This window comes from Thyridium curvatum, assembly GCF_004353045.1.
Source record: "Thyridium curvatum strain D216 chromosome Unknown NODE_75_length_202845_cov_76.514972, whole genome shotgun sequence".
NCBI lineage: Eukaryota > Fungi > Ascomycota > Sordariomycetes > Thyridiales > Thyridiaceae > Thyridium > Thyridium curvatum.
In genome coordinates, this window is record NW_022156830.1 from 3452 (window position 1) to 23429 (window position 19978).

Consider the following 19978-nt stretch of genomic DNA (forward strand, 5'->3'; position numbering starts at 1 on the left):
ATTCTAAGTTATTAGATATAAATTCAAGACTATTTTAATAGTATTTTAATTTCTAGATTATAAAAGCTGAATAGTCTATACTATATAAAGATAAAAGGCACTTAGCTAAGACCTTTACCTATACTATAACCCTTCTTAGTATCTATCTAGATCTAATACCTATACTAATTAATATTCCTGATATATTCTACTGTTAGTATAGTGACTTAAATTTAGAAAGGCAGCTAGTAGAGTATAGGCTTAGACCTAAGAACATAAGAATTATAGATAGGCAAAAGACACTTATAAGAATGAGATGTCTAATATCCTAGAAGCCGTTCGTCACTAAAAAGGGCTATATTAGGCTTGCTCAAGAGCAAAGTTGTATGAGTGACTAGATTTGGCTCATTGGTGGCTGCAGTGTGCCTGTTCTTCTCTCCCCACAGTCAGGGAGGCCGGCATATTTTAAGGTGAAGGGCGAAGTTTTTCTTGACGGTTTCATGTTTGGGGAAACGATGAGTATGGAGGATTTTAAGCTTTCTATGGTGCAGCGCATCACCATAGTATGAGCCGTGGAGGGGATGCACGAGAATTGTCATGGCATCCCGGTCCTGGTTTTTATTGAGCCTACTTCGTCATGGCCCTGTTAGTGGCCAACCGCATCCAGAACCCCTCAATTCTCTTCTCAGCATACTTCGTACGGTACTGTTACCAAATTCTAGACCTGTTTATCAGCTATATGCCTCATTCACTGCCTGCCTGTGCCCAATGCTTTGGACTTGGGAAATTCCCGCAACCGCAGTGGGCACAGCTGCATCTGGGGTCCAGAGTAATTTGCATGGCTTCCTGTTGAGCGACCCCGCCCCCTCAGTTGTATCAACCCCGCATTGGTATCGGTGCTACCCGATATCATTGCACGCGCCACTGTCAATGCAGAGTAGGTAGCAACAGTGGCAGGGACAACAGGAGTGCCGTATCAGGGAACGTCATGAGGCTAGTCTTAACGATCCCGTCCGTTTCGGGTTCAACGCCTCTAGCTTCAACATACCCGAGCACTACCCTCCAAATGAACGGGACAGGAACATTCTCACATATGTAGAGATGTGACGATGTAAGCATCCCACCAGAATACCTTGTTGCCTTGCCTGGTATCGCTCCTTGCAAATAGCTTGACCTCGCGCTGATAGTCATCCTCACGAATAAAGCCACCCGAGATGAAAGACTGCCTCTGCCAGGAACTGAGGGCAGGTGTGTATCCTTCGGACTCATCAGAGTCCGCCTCGGGCTCACAAGATGGGTAAGCTGAGGCAAAGCAATGAGGGGCAGGTGTGTATCCTTCGGACTCATCAGAGTCCGCCTCGGGCTCACAAGATGGGTAAGCTGAGGCAAAGCAATGAGGGGCAGGTAACAACTGGTTAGGTTCATAAAGAGATAAAAGCTTCAAATGCAATGCATAAGAAGTTCTAGTATAGGGCCAAACCCGGCAACTCTCGGCCTGGGTGTAAAGACATTATCTAACACAAGCTCGGGGTTTGCATAAAGATAGTCAAACCTTCGAAACGAGTCCGGAGATGACAATAGGGTTAACATGCCAAGTGTGATCTTACTCAGAGGTCTCAGGCTTCTGTGCCCAAGCTACGTTAGCACGGTAAAGGGCATGTACCTTGCGCTGGCGCACCTCTTTCCTGAGATGAGCAGCGTAGACCGTGACCTCCTCCGGCGACCAGCCCAATTGGTTGGCCATGAACCCCATTGTACCCTCGATATCATTTTCGAGTGCAGCCCTTGTGTACTGGCCAATCTGCTTAAGCTTCGGGTCGGTCGCCCAATCCGAGATCGGGAACTGGAAGCCATGTTAGTCAGCGATACATACCGCCTTAGACTTGAAGGCGATTCACAGGAAAGGATAAGGATAGATAAAGGATAGTGGACTGACTCGGAGAGGCTGTTGCTGGATGTTAGTGAAACCTGCTTCCTCCAGTGCTTTCTTCTGTAGCCCGTCGCGAACGACGGTGAACGAAGCCGTCGACCCCATCTTCTTGGAGCCCTCGCGGAATATATAGCCCCACTGTGCCGCGGCCGTCTTGTCGGTGACGGTGTCGTCTTCCGACTCAAAGTAGCCGTTGCATTCAAAGGACTCGATCCAGCCGCCCGGCTTGAGTGCTTTGTACGCCTGCTTGAAGAGTGCCGCCCAGTCCGTCACGGTGCCAACCAGCCACCGGAAGTGCACATAGTCGAGCGAATTGTCTGCGAATGTCCACTCCTGTGTAAAATCGTCAATCTGGCTGTGGAGTTGGTGCGGACAAGTTAGTCAGGATCTGCTAGCACGAACGGAGGCCCTGATAACCGGCGGAACCTACAAATGCACATTGGGCGGAACCCAGCCCGGTTGAATGGGCGAGAGGTCGGTACCAATGACCTCACAATTTGGGTATTCGTCACCAAAGTCACTGTGTACACAACATATTCAGCATGGTATCCGATTTGCCAATGACGTCTTGAAAAGCTTACATGGCCCAGATGCCTGTTCCCGTGCCAATGTCGACAGCTTTCTGGCATGGGAGTTAGTCCTCATCCAGTTTCAGAGAGATCAAATGATACGATATACCTGTATATCAGGTTTCAACGGAGCGTAGCAAAGCTTTCCGTCCTGCGCAAGCGTGAAGACGTGATGTCTTTCGCCACTATATCAGCGTTGCTCAATGCCGTAGTCTAGTGCCCAGTCTTACTGAATATCCAACGTCTCGTTCTGTCTGTCATCATTCGCACCCCTGCAGCATGGCTCAGCCTTTTCGTTTTCACCCCGATTGATCCTCCAAGCCCCGGGAGCACCTACCAGTACTGGTGGGAACCTCGGTCGCTATGATATGTCCGTCCGTTGACGGTTCGGTATTCCAAGATACTGGACGCTATAGATGCCGTCGAGCTGGCTGCATCATCGCCGAGCGCTGAGTCGCCATCGTCCTGTGGTATTATCGGTTAACGAAAGTCTCGTGCAGGAATTGTGGTACTGGATAGGCCGGGGATGAAGTGGCCTGCAGCCGGACCGCTCTAGGAGGCATGTAACCCACCTCCAAGGGCTGTTCTGACCAATGCTGGGGCGGCTGGAGTTCGCCCTCACCCGCCTGTGCAGCCGGTGAAGCCGGTGCAGCAACTGGGACGGAGTCGGCTAGCTGGGATGATGAAGGCTGTTGCTCTGTCATGTTCTTCGATGTGTGCAGCGAGTCAGGGTGAAAAGGAGATAGAAGGAGAGAGCAAGCACAAGGTGGGCGGCCTTTCTGAGGGGTAAGAGGACAAATATGTACGAATCAAACCCGTGCAAGGTTGCATGGATTTGAGTGGGTTCACCTCCACCAACATGCAATGCCAGCAAATCCTAGACAAGGTCTGGAAAGTTTCCGCTCTCCGGCTTTTTGTTCATTAACATGCGTAAGTCTGATGTTCGCCAATAGGCCCCCCTCCCCCCCGAGTCGACCAATCCTGTACGCTTCCGATGAGTGTTGGTTGGAATCGCGTTTTGTCAGGCATGCATGTCGCCCAAAGAGGCATGTTTGGCCGATGAAAGACCCTTGACATGATACCCAGTCTCGGGGGCTTCTCACAGCCAAACGCCGACTTATGGTAGTCGCTCTGAGCTCTGAAGCTCACCTTGGCGGCCAACCTCTTCTCCGGATTGAACCCAACCAGGAGACAACCTGCCGGGAATCTGCGAGGAACCCCACAGCTGTCAAGTCGAGATGTTGGTAGTCAGGGTAGCACCGCTTGCGAATTCCCTATTCCCTTATCTGTGACGAACGGAAGCCCAGGCAAGACAATTGCTGGAACATACTTTAAAGGAGGGGAGGTAATGAAGTGATAAAATCCGATCTGCTGCATGGAGAAGTACCTGATATGAAAAGAATATTTCTGCTGACTCTATTCATGAGCGCGGACAGTTAGTCCGAAACATATTCAAGCTTTATTGCAACCCGACATAATGAACTATATCGGCCAGTAGGGGACGAGTTATTTATCTTGTCTTTGCATGGCTAGATTACAGTAACGCGAGCAAAAACAAACGTACCGAGACGCGAAACCACCTCCTTTCCATATTCATATTACACCTGTAGTCTCCCGCTCAGATTTGATACGTACCTGTGACCCTCTACAACTTAAGGCCAACCGCCTCGTTGGAGTGGTGCATGATGACGCCAAAAGTCAGACCCCAGCTCCAGCTCCAGCGGCATTCATCTTTTTCGCAGTCAGGCCCGTTTGCTGAACTAAGCTTGGGGCAAATGACTGCTGTCAAACAGGAGCCATCCACGATCCGTCTAGTATATCCTGCCCGTCTTGGTCTCGATCTGGAAACGTCAGTTTGTTCAGCAAATTCATCCTTCATAGCCTTGATGTGATCTCTTGAGCAATTGCTAGTTGAAAACGACGTGGTTACAATATTGGCGCAGAAGATCCGGCCTTGACTAGTCTTGGATGGCCACCTTTATGGTTTGTATAACTGGACGCGCTCTCTCTGTTAAAATGATAACGGCAATGTTTAGCCTGACCCTCCCTTTTCAGGTCACCATTCCTCAAAAGGAGTTTCATACTTCGGTCGTCCTATTTGAACCGCGTGACCGACATGCATCTCTATCGCGTGGTATGATTGTGCCTCAACAGTGAGTTGATCCGGTGTGTTGACGATTTGGGGCAAGGACCATAGGACCTGGATAAAGATTAGAGATTAGTGGACCTGCTTGTCCGAGTGTTTGAGTATGCTTATAGAAGTCCAGAATGTATATTCGGCTTTGTGGTCAACATTGATGCCGTCGGGTACGACTGCTTTTCCAAGCGTTAATGAAGCTGCCGGCACTCAGAAGTCCAGTTTCAGGCGCCGATATCAAGAGCAAAGACACTTGTTGCATAGAGTTACGAGCCGTTCTTGACGAGCTTTTGCCGACTTTGCTCTTTCAAACCTATTTCTCGTGCAATGGGCAGTCTTCCACTTGGAAACCTGACACTTCTGGAAGTTGCATTTAATCAAGACGACAGCGGGAAGGCTAACCACTCTCAGTAAGACAGTCAAAGTGACTGGTATGGGTATCCGGAGGGAGCATCGCCACGCATGCCCTCGCAAGATCCAACACCATTCTATATCGTCACAGCATACTAGGGACCACCGGTTTCCTGAGGCATCGAAACGCATTCAGTGAAGATCCTCAGGGTCTTATGCTTGATGACCTCCTGAAGCGAGCGATCCAAGATGTGTACGGCTTGTCGATTCCATCCGCGAAAAACTTTGGAAACTGACCGCCTCTCACAACCTCTGACACAGGTAGGAACTCGAAAAGGAGATGGGTAAGTGTGCCGTCCGATTCCCGCCCACTTGTACGATGAGAAATTGGTGGCAAGCATGGAATTATAGGGATGGAGCGAGTCGAGTTCGGGGAAACGGTTGATCTTAAGCTTAAGCAGGAACTCGTCGGAGTGCCACAGTACCAACCAATCATCCTTAACAGCAATGTACAGGTCTTCGAATAGTTGGATATCGCCCCGAAGCTCATTATGGGCGTGTGGTAGTCTATGGGAGGCTGGTACACCATCTCCGAGGATCACAACGGATCTCTCCGTGTGCAGTGCTGTCTATGTGGGAGTCATTTTGCATGCTGACGACTGCAGATGTCATGGTGCGAAGAAGGATCCCAGTTGCAATGTCAAGGCACGAGTATGCCTTGTTCCGCAGCCATGAGCAACCATCTACCATGTAACATCCGGCACTACCGACACGCCAAGGCACCTCCATTTCAGAACCATCCCTTCGCAATGGCGAGCATCTCAGGGGCAGATGAATCGATCTTTTACTAAAAGGCTGGGCGTCCTGCAACGAGTAAGTACTGCAAGGACGCCCCGAAACACTAGCAGCGAGAGCTAGTCACGTAGGTGGCTTGAACGGCCAAGGCGCGAAAGGTGGTGGTGGTGGGGTTGCCTCGGCTCACAAATCGTAACCCAGAGAAAATAGAGTTTACAGCATTCCACTTTTCTCTCCAGAGCCAAACTACGAGGACCAAGCCAGCTGAACCGGACATTCAACCAATCATGATGCTATGTACCGACAGCTTGCCGGAACCCAAATGCCTACTACAATAATGGGAAAAGATGCTTATATATAAGTTGTCTTCGAACCGTGCTAAATACCAATTGCTCATCTTCATTGTTGCAGTCAACTCAAACCTAGCTTCACCCAATATCGCCAAAATGCCGTCCTTTTTTGCCTGGGCCTTCCGGTTTTACATCAAATGGATTCTCCGGTCCAAGACTGTTATGTCCAATGCTACCGCCATGCGAAAGGCCCTACACAGTCTCTACATCCGCCCGCAAAGCTTCAGCCCGCCCACGAACCTCGGAAACAACATCTTTATCGATCGTGTCGACTTGAATGCCTGGCCTCTCTACCGCGTGTCAGCGGTAGGTCGAGGGTCATCATCAAATCAGCGTAATGACCAAAAGCGCGATGCTATGGTCTACATCCATGGCGGCTCCTTCTTCCATGACATTGCCTCACTGCACTGGCAATTCATCGCCCAGGTAGCATGTGAAACCAACCTTGACGTCTTGGTTCCAATTTACCCGCTCCTTCCTCGACCAGTCTCCAGCGCCGCACAGATCAACAAGGGACTTATCGAGATCTGCCGCAAGTCCGAGCAGCCTATCGTCTGCATCGGTGGCGACTCCGCTGGTGGCATGCTATCCATCGCTATGGCGCAACAGCTTCAGAAAACAGCACCCGAGCTAGCGGCACGCTTGCGATGCCTTGTCCTTATCTCACCAGTCCTCGACTGCTCGCTCAGCCATCCGGAGGTTGTGCGTTTGGAGAAGGACGACCCGTGGCTTGGGATTGAGGGGCTAGAGGTGCTCATGCCGATGCTAGCAGATGGGCTCCCTATGAATGACCCAATAGTAAGCCCTCTGTACGGCGATACTGACAACTTGCCCCCCATCATCATGACGAGCGGGACGAGTGATATGCTGTGCGCGGACGCGCGGCGGTTAAGCGGCAAGTTCCAAGGCAAGGGCACAGAAGAGCCTGTGCCTGGAAGTTTTCATAATGAGAAGCTCACGTTTATCGAGAAGGCTGATATGATACATGTATATGCACTTCTGCGAAACCCAGAGGGAGCAGAGGCACGGGAGCTAATTATGCATTTTATCAACAAGTATTAAATTGTAAATGCTCTCAAATATATATATCTCAGACTAAAGCTAAAATCGCTTTCTGTAATAATTCTTCTTAAAAGAATCAAGAGGCTAGGATCAATACCTTCCCTACATCTCAGTGCCTTGGCTGGAGGATCTATATTAATAACATGTTCAAGAGGACGCCCTTCTCTAGTCAAGCTGCCATCCGAGCCACGAAGCTTCAAACACACGGAGTGATTAATAAAAGCACAGCCAAGGAACGACTTCTAAAATTTACAGGCTATATAATCCTTCTACAACATGAGCTATGGACCGTCCCGATCTCAACCTCGTCTCGCACAGAATCATAGGTGAGAGCTAGATGCATTCTTCGACCTGTTTCTCTCACCGTCTCGCAAGGCTCGTCGATTCGCCTTTCCACTGGAGGTTTTTGGTAGAGTATCAAGAAATGTAACTCCTCCTCGAAGCCATTTATAGTTGGCCTTGTGTTTCTCCACGTGTAGTTTGATAGAAGAGGCAAGAGAGGGCAAGCTCCCGGGAGTATTTGTTACTGTGGGCACTACAAAGGCCATAGGTACCTCGCCGTATCTTGCGTCCTCCACACCAATGACGACCGCTTCTGCAACGCCTGGATGTAAAAGGATATGCGCTTCAAGTTCGGTTGGGGAAACTTGTATGCCCTGTCATCAAAGTCAGTAAGACATACTCGGAGATGAGTTTATGGGCATGTTAGCCTATTAGAATTGACAGGTGTACCTTCACCTTCAGCAAGTCTTTCAGCCGGTCCACAATGAAGATATGATAATTGCCCCTGCGACTTTGTTTGATTACTGCGACATCTCCAGTGTGCAGCCAGCCGTCTATGAAAGTTTGCTGTGTAGCTTGCTCATTTTCCAGGTAGCCAAGAGCAAGAGCGGGCGATTTGAGTAGCAGTTCTCCGGGTCGACTCCAGTCATCGATATCCTGCCCGTCCTCAGATATCAAACGGCATTGGACACCATCCAATGGTATCCCCGATGAGCCTATCCAGATATCGTTCTTCGGGGTGAGACTAACAACAGGACCAGCCTCGGTTAAACCTACGTTCAACAAGTTGTCAGATGTTTTTCTCGAACGGATGCCTGATTTAGCAAAGAGTAGACAAGAACACTTACCATAACCTTGGAGTATCTTCCAGTTAGGAAACAGTTCCTCTACTTTATTGAGAATCTCTGGACCCAGAGGTGCAGCTCCTATGTATATATCTGCGGTAGAGCTCATTAAGTCGTACTTCTCGACCAGGTCAAGATTGGATAGGATATTAACCATGATCGTCGGAACCTACTCAAGGAGTTAGCATAAGAGTCTCCAAAATCAGTGTGTGCTTAACTGACCAGATACAGATTTCTAAGTTTGAATCTTTTGATTGCGGACAGCAGCTGGGGTAACTTGAAGGAAGGCAGGACGACGACTTCAGAGCCCATGTAGATCTCCGCCTGGCAAGTCAAGACAAGGGAGTAGACATGACTCTGAGGAAGGACACACAGGCATCTTCGCCTCGGACCACTATTATCTGCTCGTTTGACTCGGCAAGCTTGTATAATATTGGCAATAATACTCTGGTGGGAGATCATGACCCCTTTCTAGCAGCCGTAAGATCAGTACAATAAGAATCATTCAAATAAACTGTAGAAAGGACCCGTTAGCTTACCGGAAGGCCAGTTGTTCCACTAGAGAAGCATAAGAAAGCAATGTGATTCTGATTTCCACGATCCATCAAACTCTCTGAAGTCAAACTCTGTGCGTTTCTCCCAGCATTCAGGATGTCCTCGATACTATCAAAATGATTTGACATGTCGGTTTTCGCAGCCCCCGCGGGCGCAATAAGCATAACATTGCTGTCGGGAATCTTGGCCACACGGCATGCCTTAATGGCTGTTTGTAGAAAGGATCTGCTGGTGAAGACAACTTTCGATTTTGATCGGAGTAGCTGCTCCGCCAACTCTGTCGCGGACAAGGCAGTGTTGATGGGACTTATGACTCCGCAAAGCCGATGAACGGCCCAGATAACCGGCAGGGTATCGATCTGGTGCCATGTTAGACGTCTTCCCGCTCCACCAATTCGACTTCGAAGCTTACAGAATTTTGAGAAAACATGCTTGCGACCCTTTCCCATTGGTTCTCTGGCGGCACAACCCATCCAAGCCTCTTTGCCAAACCTTTGGCTAGGTCCGATACGAAGTGCCTGACCTCAGATATCGTCCGAGACTTGCCAGTAATGCCGCAAGTGAAGGGACTTAACGACTTTTGAATACAGTGCCTTCCATACTTCTCGTCGAAAATGAAGTCCTCGATACTGCAGGAATCGGGCACTTCAACAGGGGATTGGCCAAACGCGGAGCCGAACGGAGGAGTAGCCATCAATAGCGGGGACCGAGCGGGGCGGAAAACACAATGCAAACTACATGTACAGCGCTAACAAAGCATCGAGATCCAGAAGTTCCCCAGCTATGTACTATTATAGATTATTGAGAGCGAGGCGGGAATTGAGTCCAATTGGCACTCAATACATACCGAGTTGCCGGGTTGCCTAGGATATCAAGGCGGGGTTTCGGTTCGGCGCCGACGGTTTCACCCACAGAAGCTCTCGGCACCCCGCACCGGGCCATCGTAGTCTGCACCAGCAGGCTGTGCCGGGCTTCGTAGACAGCAGATGTTAATGGTAGGTACTGCGATATTCCAGGATATTTCACCCAAGGCGAATAGCAGGTCCTGGAATATCAAGAGGTACCAGGATGTGATAAAGGAACATCAGTCTAGCGGTCACTCATCTACTAATGCGGCAACAGCTCGTCAAAATATAAGGCGGGTTAATAATCTGGGGAACTACAGCACAGTAACTTCCCAGACCACAGCTTTATCGGCAGCGTATTAACGGATATATTCCCTTATGCATCTCGCTTCTGATTTTACCCTCTCAATGCTACATGGCGATGGACCCCGTATGAAAATTATCCATTAACAAGGTAAACAAGCAGATGGCCAAGAAGTGCCATTTTAGTAGAGCACGCTTAATAAATCTGAACTGGCATGTTCACTCTACTTGAAAGTCTCGCAGGAATAACCAGTGCAGCTTCTTTTTCCAGTCTTTTCCTGGATCTTTCCAGTCGTCGATTGTTGCAGGATACAGGTCAATGACTTCAGCAGCATCCGAGTCATGAGCACTGAGGACAAACACATCGTCGTTGGCGTCAAATTCATCGAGCTTTCGCTGACTTCTCGTAGCCTCCCGGACGGTATCCAGATCACGAGGATTGATCAACTCATAAAAAGGCTCAGTCCTCGATCTTTTCGGGTGCACATCGACAAACAGTTGCCCTGGGCACGGTGCACGGCGAGCACCCCTTGTGAGGTCCCGTGGGGAGTTGAAGTCAATGCTTTCTGGCAAGGGAACAAATTGTGTAGGGCGAATCTCCCCGCCGTGGTGGCAGCAGTCAGCTGCCATGAGCACAAAGCTTGTCGGACGTGTACGAGCCAAGCCCATCATGTGAGCGACAGTATGTCCCGGGCAGTCGAGGAGATAAAAGGACCCGTCTCCAAAATAGTCGAATGCACTGTACTGTCCCAGCTTCAGATCACTTGCATTGAAGTCAATCTCCTGCACTTCGCGCCCGGCATAGTCGCTCTCAAGAATCCATGAATCCTCGCGGGCAGGGTAACCCGGAAAGAACTCGTCCTTGAAACCTTGCCCAACCACTAGCTTAGTGGAGGGTGGGAACTGCGATGGGTCTCCTATGTGGTCGAAATGGTGATGCGACCAGATGATATCCGTAATTGTGGAGGCGTTTTTGCCTAGTATGTCGGCGACATTGCGTTCGGATATTATCGTCATAGCACTCGCAAACGACCGTGTTCTTGGTGCGAAGTTCTCAGGATCCTTGCGGATACCAAGATCGAAGAGAACCTTTCTTCCACTTGCCGGATGGGTAATTAGGAATGAGTAGCATGGGCAGTTGAACTCATCGTGCCCTTGAATATGTGGCTGGACAACAATGCCGGTCTTGGCGATAATTTTGGAGGTTGAGTCAATGACCGATACAGAAACCGTGGATCTTGAGTCTGGGATGCTTAGACCCGGAGTCGGAACGCCCATGATGAAAAGGACCCTAGTATTTCAACTGATTGTGCCACCTCTCATGTGGGTACGTTTGAAAGCCAAAGGACGGGCGTGAGGTCCACGTCCAATATAATTATACCCCTCACCACATTCTCACAGCCGAGGGAGACGCTTATGGTGGCTTGGTCTGTTGGTATACCATAGCAGTGGCAAGCGAAGTATACGATAGCAGATGATATTGCGGCGCCGACAGCCCCCGGCACCGATATATATCCGGACATAACAAACGGTGCCGAGAGTCACCCTTATATGCCACCCGAATTTTGGTTAAAAAGCACAAATGCGTTCGCTTGGGCAAGGCGGCAGGAAACGGCTCGTGTCCCCAATTTAGAAGTCTACACTAACAAACTCCCACAGCAACACACCATCACCTTCTGAAGATGTCATTTCAAGCTTATAGCCCCGGAGTCGTTGACTGCAACTCGGATGTGGATCTGGCAAATGTTAAAGGAAGGACAGTTATCGTGACTGGAGGTAAGTGGCAATTCTCTATTTCACTTGTGATAAGAATATTGACAACTATTCCAAGGCGCGAAGGGCATGGGTGAAGATGGAGTCAGAGCATTTGTTGCCGCTGGGTAGTATAGCATTATCTTGATCATTTTTACTCGAGTTCGCATCCTAACATCTTCGACTCCAGGGCTTTCGTGACCTTCGGCGATACTGACACAGTCAGTGGAGAGAAACTCGCAAGGGAACTTGGCGTGTGAGTGTCTTCCCCCTGTCAATATGGTCAGGCAGATGCAGATTTGTAACCTTTTATTACCAGCAATGCCAATTTTGTTAGATGTGACGTCACATCGTGGGAGGATCAACTAGCCATGTTCAAGAGTGCTGAAGCCGGTTCATCAAAGAAGGCTATTGATATTGTTGTAGCGAATGCTGGGATCAGTGGACCAGATGAGGCTTTTAACATTGAAGGTGTGTGGAACTCTTGTTCGTCCTTTAATCGCAGACACCACAGATGAACATGTGCTCAATGAGGTCATTACTTCCGCGATAGACTCGGATGAACCGTCGAAGCCCCTACTGAAGATTCTCCATATCGATCTGATTGGAGTCATCTACACATTGAAGCTAGCACGACATTATTTTATGAAGCACCCCCTTGATGCCCACCACGATCGGTGCTTCATCATGAATGGCAGTCTAGTGGGATTTTTGGATGTTCCCGGGATCCCCCAGTATATGGCTTCAAAGTGGGGGTGCCGTGCCCTCATGAGATGCGTCCGGAGAACAACGATTGTCGACGGTGTTCGAATAAATCTGACGGGTCCCTGGTGAGCAGACAGTGTCAATAGTAGAAACTCCTGAGTGCTAAGGTTTACAGGTACGTTGGGACTACGATCTTGAGCCCAGCAGTCCAAGAATACTGCAAGAGTAAGAACATTGTTTTCGCCGAGTCGGCTGATGCGGCCGCGGCGTGGTTGAGGATTGCCTCTAACCCAAACATCAACGGTGCGTGCTGGATTTACCTCTCAACTCACTGGACAAATATCCAATGTACTTACATTGGTAGGTCGGTCTTTTGCTATTGTACCTCGTGAAATTGCCTCATCGGGCTATTTTGACATTGGAAAGGATGACTATGATGAGGGTGATCTGTTCAACGAGCTTCAGGACATCTTGTTGAGGACTTCCCATCGTTTGCAGGTCAAGGCTTCAGATCAATAACTTAGTTTTCTTCACTATGTCTCTTGCCGCTGTCGATTGAATTGAACTCATTCTTACCACCTGCTCTACCTAAGCAGAGTAGGGAGAACGTTGGTGAAACAAGACAGTAGAGTCGATAGCGGAGTAACCACTACCTCTTGCACGAATATCATTCTGCATCTTTTAATACGAGAGTTTACGTCCAGTCTATCGAGAGAGGACTTTCCGCGTATATTCTCGAACACAAAGAATGATGCGTGAAACGTCAGGCCATAGTCTGTAGCACACCCCTTTGGCACAGCAAACACGTGCTTTTTCACGGTCGGGTAATATTATTCAGCTAGCCTAATCTAATTCTTCCCCCCGAGTGTGGAAACCTGTTGAACCTGCACCGTATGAGAAGATTGATCTGGGTATATCAGAAAATCCAACCTTGAAGACTTCGTCAACTTTACGCAGAACGAGGATTGGCATAAACAAACTACATGTTGCCATACCGCATTATCAGGTGCCCTGCTTCCTCAAAACCAAATCCTTCTAAGACGGGATCACCATGAGGAAGACTCCACTTTCCATGATAAAGCTTGAAACACGGTTAATGATCTTGCTTCGCGTGCTGTCGCCAAGGAGATATGTAAAGCTGATGAGTTGGGGACAAAGTTTGCCTTCTTACCTGACCATTCTTCGTGAGTTTGAGGAGAAATGGAGTCACTGCAAGCTGACCATCTGGCCCAAAATACTCTATGGTCCACTCTCCTTCAAATCCGGCCTCGCACTTATCAACAGAAGTACTGGGTGCTTGCCTGACAGCATGGCCTGTGCCTGTTTGGCCACTGTTGGCGATTCGTGAAGACACCCATTTCGCGGCTATCACAGCTTGGCCGGTTTCATCGCGGGTGAGTCGGTATCTCACAACCCCGTTTAGAACTGATAGGGCTTCTTTGGCATTTGTGGAGGCCAAAGTGTTACGCTCTTCGCTGGGTGAACTCACAAACTGCACGCGACGTTTCCTTGGTTTTATCTCTCGTCTTGTGCAGATTGAATGCAAAATCTTTATCGCCACTAGATCCCAATCGAAGACATGGGTAATTGCCTCACCACCCAGTCCGTCCGTGGTAAGCGGCTCGGCGCCGATCTGCCCCATAGCATTTGCCGAGGAACGACAGAATGGTTCCACTGGCGGCGCTAGGTGGCTCACTCGAAAAGACCGCCTGCCCCGGTATTCAATGGCAGTCGCTACTATGTCGATGGCCTTCACGATATATGAATGTGTGGATCTCGACGTTGGTGTACAATACCGCGGCTTTGACTGTGCATATTTGCCTTGGTATCGGTTTCTCATAACAAATTGGAGCCTAAAGTTATCGCACATTGAACGGAGACACTTCCCTTGCTAAACGAGCTTGAAGAACAAAACTCCAAGGACTTGTGCGATTTTGCGATTACCGTACCATTTTCGTGGAAGGATAATACTGCATAGCCATGGACAACACCAGCAACATGCAGATTCCACTCTCAGAGCCATCTTGGCTCCGTGGTCTCCCAAGCCCCTTCTACAACGAATCGCACTTTAGATTCCAGCGAGCGTGTCGGGCATTCCTAGACAAGAATTTGCATCGGGATGCTCTCGACTGGGAGAGGGCTGGCGATGTGCCCGCTGATCTCTTTGCGACCTTTGCCAAGGCTAACTTTGTGCTGCCTGCTCTTCCTAGCCCGTTGCCAGTCGAATGGCTACGGCGTCTAGGCATAAATGAGATGCCTGGTGGGGTTCCCATCGAGAAATGGGACACTATTCACTGCATGATTTACTCGGACGAGGTATGTCACACCGCTCGCAGTCACGGGGGTCCCTCTAACAATAACGATCACCTTCGGCTCCCTACAGATGAATAGGTCGGGATTGGCTGGACCTGGTGGTGCAATAACCGCTGGTATGGCATACGGAGTGCCGCCCCTGCTGCACTATGGAAGCCGAGAGCTCCAGGAGAAATTTGTTCCAGATTTGCTGCTGGGAAAGACACGATCTTGTATTGCTGTCACAGAGCCAGAGTGTGTCAACCCCTTCTCGAATCTCTCGCACCCTTCTCTAGCACCAGAACATGAAGCTGTGGGGTATCCAGCTATTAACACGCAACTAGTGCTGGCTCTGATGTCGCTGGCATAACCACGACGGCCGAAAAGAGTGATTGTGGTCAATTTTACATTATTAATGGCGCCAAGAAATGGATCACAAACGGTATTATGGCTGACTATGCTACTATGGCTGTCCGGACTGGCGGACAAGGCTCTGGAGCAAAAGGGATGTCCCTGATGGTTGTTCCGTTGAAGAATACCCCGGGCGTGGTTTGCCGGCGTTTGAAGGTGGGCGGTTCAGTCACCTCTGGAACAACATATATAGAACTGGACAATGTTCGGGTGCCTGTCTTCAATCTTATCGGCCGCGAGGGAGAGGGCATGCGGTACATCATGCAAAACTTCAACCACGAGCGTATGTTCTTTGGCGTCGGAATCGTGAGACAGGCAAGGGTGGCTCTCAGTTCAGCCTTTGAGTACTGTCTTCATCGGGAAGCTTTCGGAAAGGTGCGTTTCCTCGTGTCGATCTGCACTTCTGACCTCCGAGGGGATGAGATACTGTGCTGACTTGGCATCAAACACTAGCCTCTGATCAACTTACCTGTCGTTCGTCACAGGCTTGCCAAGTGTGCAGCCATGCTAGAATCGCATACCGCCTGGATGGAGTTGACTGTCTACCAACTGGCAAATATGACCAAGGCCGATGCTGATACCCAGCTGGGAGGATTTGTTGCTTTATGTAAGGCAAACGCAGGAATGGTCCTGGACGAGTGTGCTCGCTGTGCGGTACTTCTGTTTGGTGGCAAGGGTTACACACGGTCAGGCCAGGGTGAAATCATCGAAAGTGAGTTGCAGTTCCAGTTGTCCAGATAATGCTTCTGACACCATTGCAGGCATTTATCGAGAGGTGCCCGGCGCAAGAATTCCAGGAGGGAGCGAGGATGTCTTGTTAGACCTTGCAATTCGTCAACTGGTCACGAACTACAAGAGAAACATGAAGGTTTCAAAGAAGGGGAAACTAACACATAATTTATAGCAAGAGAATGTGCTAGGATATAAGGTCCCTCTCGTCCAGAGCCAGTACTAGTACATTCTTACCAGTATGTATCAGTAATATCGGTGTGTTGTCCAACTATTTTCAAAAGAGGCGCTATCCTAACACGCCTTGGCAGTTGTTGAACTGTGCCTTGTTTTTGTTAAGTGTCGTTGAACGTAATTTAAATTCAGGAGTCCTTAAGTACTCCGGTCCACTCCTCTCCGGACCTACACCTCTCCGGGCTGAAACCAGTTCGGCTCAACGGAAAGTATCGACACAACATTGAACATTTTACAATCTCGAATGTGTTGGAACACCCATATTGTATAATGCGCTCGTCTCACACTTCTCTGGGACAACTCATTCTTCGTTACCATTTCCCACTCCCTAGGGTACCCCTGTTGAGACTGCAGTGTTCGAGGTGGCCAAGAAGCTTTCCAAGTCCGATTCGATCAACGTTTCTGATTCGCATCCCTCCAGGATGAAGTTACCAGTTGAAGACAAATCAAATGATTCCATCACCGAATGCGGCATGGCTTCGCCTTCTAGGTGTGATCGCTCGTGAATATCCGTCTGAGGCTTTTCCATTTGAGTGTTGATTGAAGTGAACATTGGCGAAATTGTTTGATCATCGTTGTCCACAAAGCTCACACTATCATCTTCGCCAATAGCCACTTCTTCGTTGGAATGATTTCTCAAGGAGGATTCCTTGAGCTGTGAATCATGCTTCATGTACTTCGTAGTCGTGTGTGACTCATTTCTCGGGACAAAACGTATAAGATCCATATCTTGGAAGTCTGCGGCTCGATTTGGTGTCTTCAACGATAGAGATTGCTCGAGGCTTACACCCGGCCGCAAAGAGCCTCGTAGGATTACCGGGAAGTCCTGGTCGTCCGGGATCTTGACCTGACTGATGCTCAAATCAACTGTCAGAGCCAGCCGGAGACAAAAGCTCGGCTGTTGAGTCAATAGATCAGCCCAACTGCCAACCAATTTCTTGGGAATACGCGCCGAATTCATCTCTGCGAGGTTGACTGCGTAACGTAGAGTGTAGCTGATCCATTCGATACCGTCATAGCGAGGCCGGTGCTCTTTGAGTGCGTTGATAAGCACTCGGAGGCGGCAGTGTCTTGCTTCGAAGCTGACCTCGTCGATTCTTTCTGGAGACAAGACCTTCACGTCGAGAATGTGAAAGAGCAATGGTACCGTGATATATGCCATACTAGATGCTGCGGTTAGTTTGTTATCCATGATGGTGTTTAGGAAAACTTGCATGCTGAGTGGTAAGTATCGCGACAAATCCAACTGAGCAAGTTCTCTTAAGCACTCCACGGTGTTGATAACCGCATCTTGGAGTTGCTGACTTCGCTCATAGTTAGTGAGGGCTTCCATGCTCGATTCTTCCGGCGGGTAGCAGCTAAGAAGGATCTCCTGGCGCAGGGTGGCCGATCTCGCAGCGCTACATGGAGAAGATATTAGTCCCCATCCTATAGAGCTCGAACACTGATACGATAGCAGTACTTATAGAAGATAAACAAGATACTCTTGTGGATAATGACGGCATGTCCTTGATCTTGGTCGCAAGAGAGCCACGAGGATATCTTCTGCTGTGTCCTCTCATGCCACCTGTGTAGATCCTTTCGACATTTAATCGGGATACCTGGGCTGAGTTGCTCCAAACTCGGTGAGTTGTCTAATGGAGACATGAGGACGAGAAGATCCACCATAATGTTGCTGAGGTGGATGAGCCTGAGGAACATAAAGACTAACATCCGTTTAGTCTCATTGGTATGAACCTCTGATCGACCAATCTCACACTCGAAGTCGGAGATGTACACAATCGGGTACTGTTTCCTGACTTGGAGGCTGCGCCTTAACCCCAGTGCCATGAAGCGGTCACGAATCAAACAACACCACCAAATTCTCCTAAGCATCTGCGGCTCTTCTCGGGGGTCCAAATTGCCAACGGTTAGACCAATCGATGTTTCCCATGCTAGATGAGCGTTGACATGTCGAGCATGCTGTATCGCAATATGAAGCCACATTGAATTTGGATGCATAGGTCTCGGTTCCGGGGGGGACCACAGCGACATTAACAACGCGGTCTGGGTAATTGCGACGGGTGACTGCTCGGTAGAGAAATCATAAAGAAACTTGGTATCAAGTGCTTTGTCAGTTAGAGCCCATCTGACTTTGGCGGTTGATCATACCTTTGCATTATGGTATAATGCCGCGCGAGCTGATCTGGCATTGTCGTACCCGAGAGATGCAATCAGTGCCTCAGGGACGAACTGCACACCGACTTAATTAGCACAAGTCCAGTCAAAATCTGTATACATCTGGCCTTACGTTGCTGGAGGCGAATAGCATAGCCTGGAAGACCAGTAAGGGCACCATCGGGGCCGATCTAGATTGCGCGTCCTGCCGATATACGCTCCAAAAGTCTCCTTCGTCCATCAAAGGATAAAATGGATGGACTTGCAGAAAATACTGACGAATGAATTCGTCCAAGATCGGCTTAGCGGGGACGTGTAATGCGCCCTTGCCTTGGAGAAACGCAAGATCTTGTTGAGACATAACTGCCAAGTTGTTGATGGCGAGAAATGGATATGCCGTATACAATAGCATCGTTTCCCCACAGCCGTCTGACAGAAATTCAGGGTCAAGATCGGATTCGTAGAGCAGTCCTGTGTCGGTCCTTGGAAGCTCGGAAGAAAGGGGAGGCTGTTGAGAGGCTTCTATATTGAGAGGTATTTAGGCATTGGACGCTGGAAAATCGTGACAGGCAATCGATTTCACTGACCTTTCGTCTTAGCTAAGATTCGCCCTGGAGAATCTGTATCATGGAGAACAGCTGTTGCCGCTTCTGACGATGCAAAGCTGAAAGACTTGTCGCTTGCTTCTGCAGGCCCATCGTATGAGCTCTGTACGGCATTTGCAAACCCTTGGGTTTCGTCAAACAACTCGAGCTCGTCACGTTCTGGTGTTGGTGATGCGCAGGTGCAATCGAAGACCTGTCTCGTTTCTTGGTCGGTGGCATACACACTGTCATTGGTAGCCCGAATCAGTTCCAGTATGTGCTGCCTATGCTTATGTTGGGGCAACGTACCGTCTCATAAGTCTTGGAGCTCGCTCTTTGACAACACAATCCACACAGTCCAGTTGGCAATTCGTACAGGGTGATCCTTTCATCGTCACGTCACAACGGACCTTTCGGGTCCGACATCCAATGCATGCCTTTCTAGCCCGTCGTCGGCGCCTGGATGAAGGGGGCTTCGGTGCCGTGAGGGGAGCGCAAGGAGGGCTCGCGGAAGCTGGAGCGTCGAATGGATTCATTTGCACAGGCCGGTCAATCAAGTCACGGGCGATACAGACGAGTATGGAAATGCAAATAAAACGTGTGTTTATTCCCAACTGAAGTAAGATATGATTGAGGATGGGGCAACGAAGGGATCAGGTGCGAGCTCTGTCATTCGTATGTCTGTGTCTATCAACCAGTCGTCCTGTCTGATTGCCAAGCTTGTAGAAGGAAGGGGAAGGGTTGATTTTCCACTCAATGAGCTAAATTTGAACCTAAGAGATCCGCAGGATCCGGAGAGAGAAGGTTAGCCAGCACTTAAACAGACTCCCGGACTACATGCTTGGGTCAATACTGGAGTCACTAGAGTCCCAACATACACCGCTGCCCTCGGCGCCGGTGACCCACATTGCAATTTGCTTTGACCTTGCCTACACTTTCATACTGTTTACTTAGCCCCACGATGCAGGTCCCACGGATCGCTTCATGTGGAGCAAGGTGCTAGAGATCATGCAAGAGATCAAGCCTACTTTCCCATTATTCCCCGCCAGCCCGGATTTGTACTGTAGACAGCAGACTGACAGGCTCTCTCTGTGTCAAGCTCCTCATGCCC

At 49.3% G+C, this 19978-nt stretch overlaps 7 protein-coding genes across 7 annotated transcripts; 3 read left to right on the forward strand and 4 right to left on the reverse strand.

The window, feature by feature from the left end:
* Positions 1-1066: 1066 nt before the first annotated feature.
* E0L32_009825 (uncharacterized protein) lies at positions 1067-3182 on the reverse strand (the record flags this gene model as incomplete). Its single annotated transcript, XM_031144831.1, has 9 exons — positions 1067-1442; positions 1587-1822; positions 1916-2264; positions 2340-2429; positions 2491-2531; positions 2588-2663; positions 2709-2750; positions 2816-2943; positions 3051-3182. The coding sequence occupies 9 exons, from the start codon at positions 3180-3182 to the stop codon at positions 1067-1069; spliced, it is 1470 nt and encodes a 489-aa protein (XP_030990347.1).
* A 3025-nt stretch (positions 3183-6207) lies between these two features.
* E0L32_009826 (uncharacterized protein) lies at positions 6208-7173 on the forward strand (the record flags this gene model as incomplete). The annotated part of the gene is made up of 1 exon (XM_031144832.1): positions 6208-7173. The coding sequence occupies one exon, from the start codon at positions 6208-6210 to the stop codon at positions 7171-7173; it is 966 nt and encodes a 321-aa protein (XP_030990348.1).
* A 320-nt stretch (positions 7174-7493) lies between these two features.
* E0L32_009827 (uncharacterized protein) lies at positions 7494-9549 on the reverse strand (the record flags this gene model as incomplete). The annotated part of the gene is made up of 5 exons (XM_031144833.1): positions 7494-7829; positions 7906-8228; positions 8304-8469; positions 8840-9214; positions 9268-9549. 5 exons carry the CDS (start codon positions 9547-9549, stop codon positions 7494-7496), a joined length of 1482 nt encoding a protein of 493 aa, XP_030990349.1.
* Positions 9550-10222: 673 nt separating this feature from the next.
* E0L32_009828 (uncharacterized protein) lies at positions 10223-11281 on the reverse strand (the record flags this gene model as incomplete). Its single annotated transcript, XM_031144834.1, has 1 exon — positions 10223-11281. One exon carries the CDS (start codon positions 11279-11281, stop codon positions 10223-10225), a length of 1059 nt encoding a protein of 352 aa, XP_030990350.1.
* A 404-nt stretch (positions 11282-11685) lies between these two features.
* On the forward strand, positions 11686-12979 carry E0L32_009829 (uncharacterized protein; the record flags this gene model as incomplete). Its single annotated transcript, XM_031144835.1, has 7 exons — positions 11686-11779; positions 11835-11883; positions 11946-12011; positions 12075-12226; positions 12270-12585; positions 12636-12763; positions 12825-12979. The coding sequence occupies 7 exons, from the start codon at positions 11686-11688 to the stop codon at positions 12977-12979; spliced, it is 960 nt and encodes a 319-aa protein (XP_030990351.1).
* A 1479-nt stretch (positions 12980-14458) lies between these two features.
* Positions 14459-16083, forward strand: E0L32_009830 (uncharacterized protein; the record flags this gene model as incomplete). The annotated part of the gene is made up of 6 exons (XM_031144836.1): positions 14459-14776; positions 14844-15007; positions 15097-15538; positions 15617-15875; positions 15925-15979; positions 16068-16083. 6 exons carry the CDS (start codon positions 14459-14461, stop codon positions 16081-16083), a joined length of 1254 nt encoding a protein of 417 aa, XP_030990352.1.
* Positions 16084-16454: 371 nt separating this feature from the next.
* E0L32_009831 (uncharacterized protein) lies at positions 16455-19259 on the reverse strand (the record flags this gene model as incomplete). Its single annotated transcript, XM_031144837.1, has 7 exons — positions 16455-17526; positions 17589-17832; positions 17884-18088; positions 18278-18358; positions 18417-18805; positions 18871-19112; positions 19177-19259. The coding sequence occupies 7 exons, from the start codon at positions 19257-19259 to the stop codon at positions 16455-16457; spliced, it is 2316 nt and encodes a 771-aa protein (XP_030990353.1).
* Between the last annotated feature and the right edge of the window lie 719 nt (positions 19260-19978).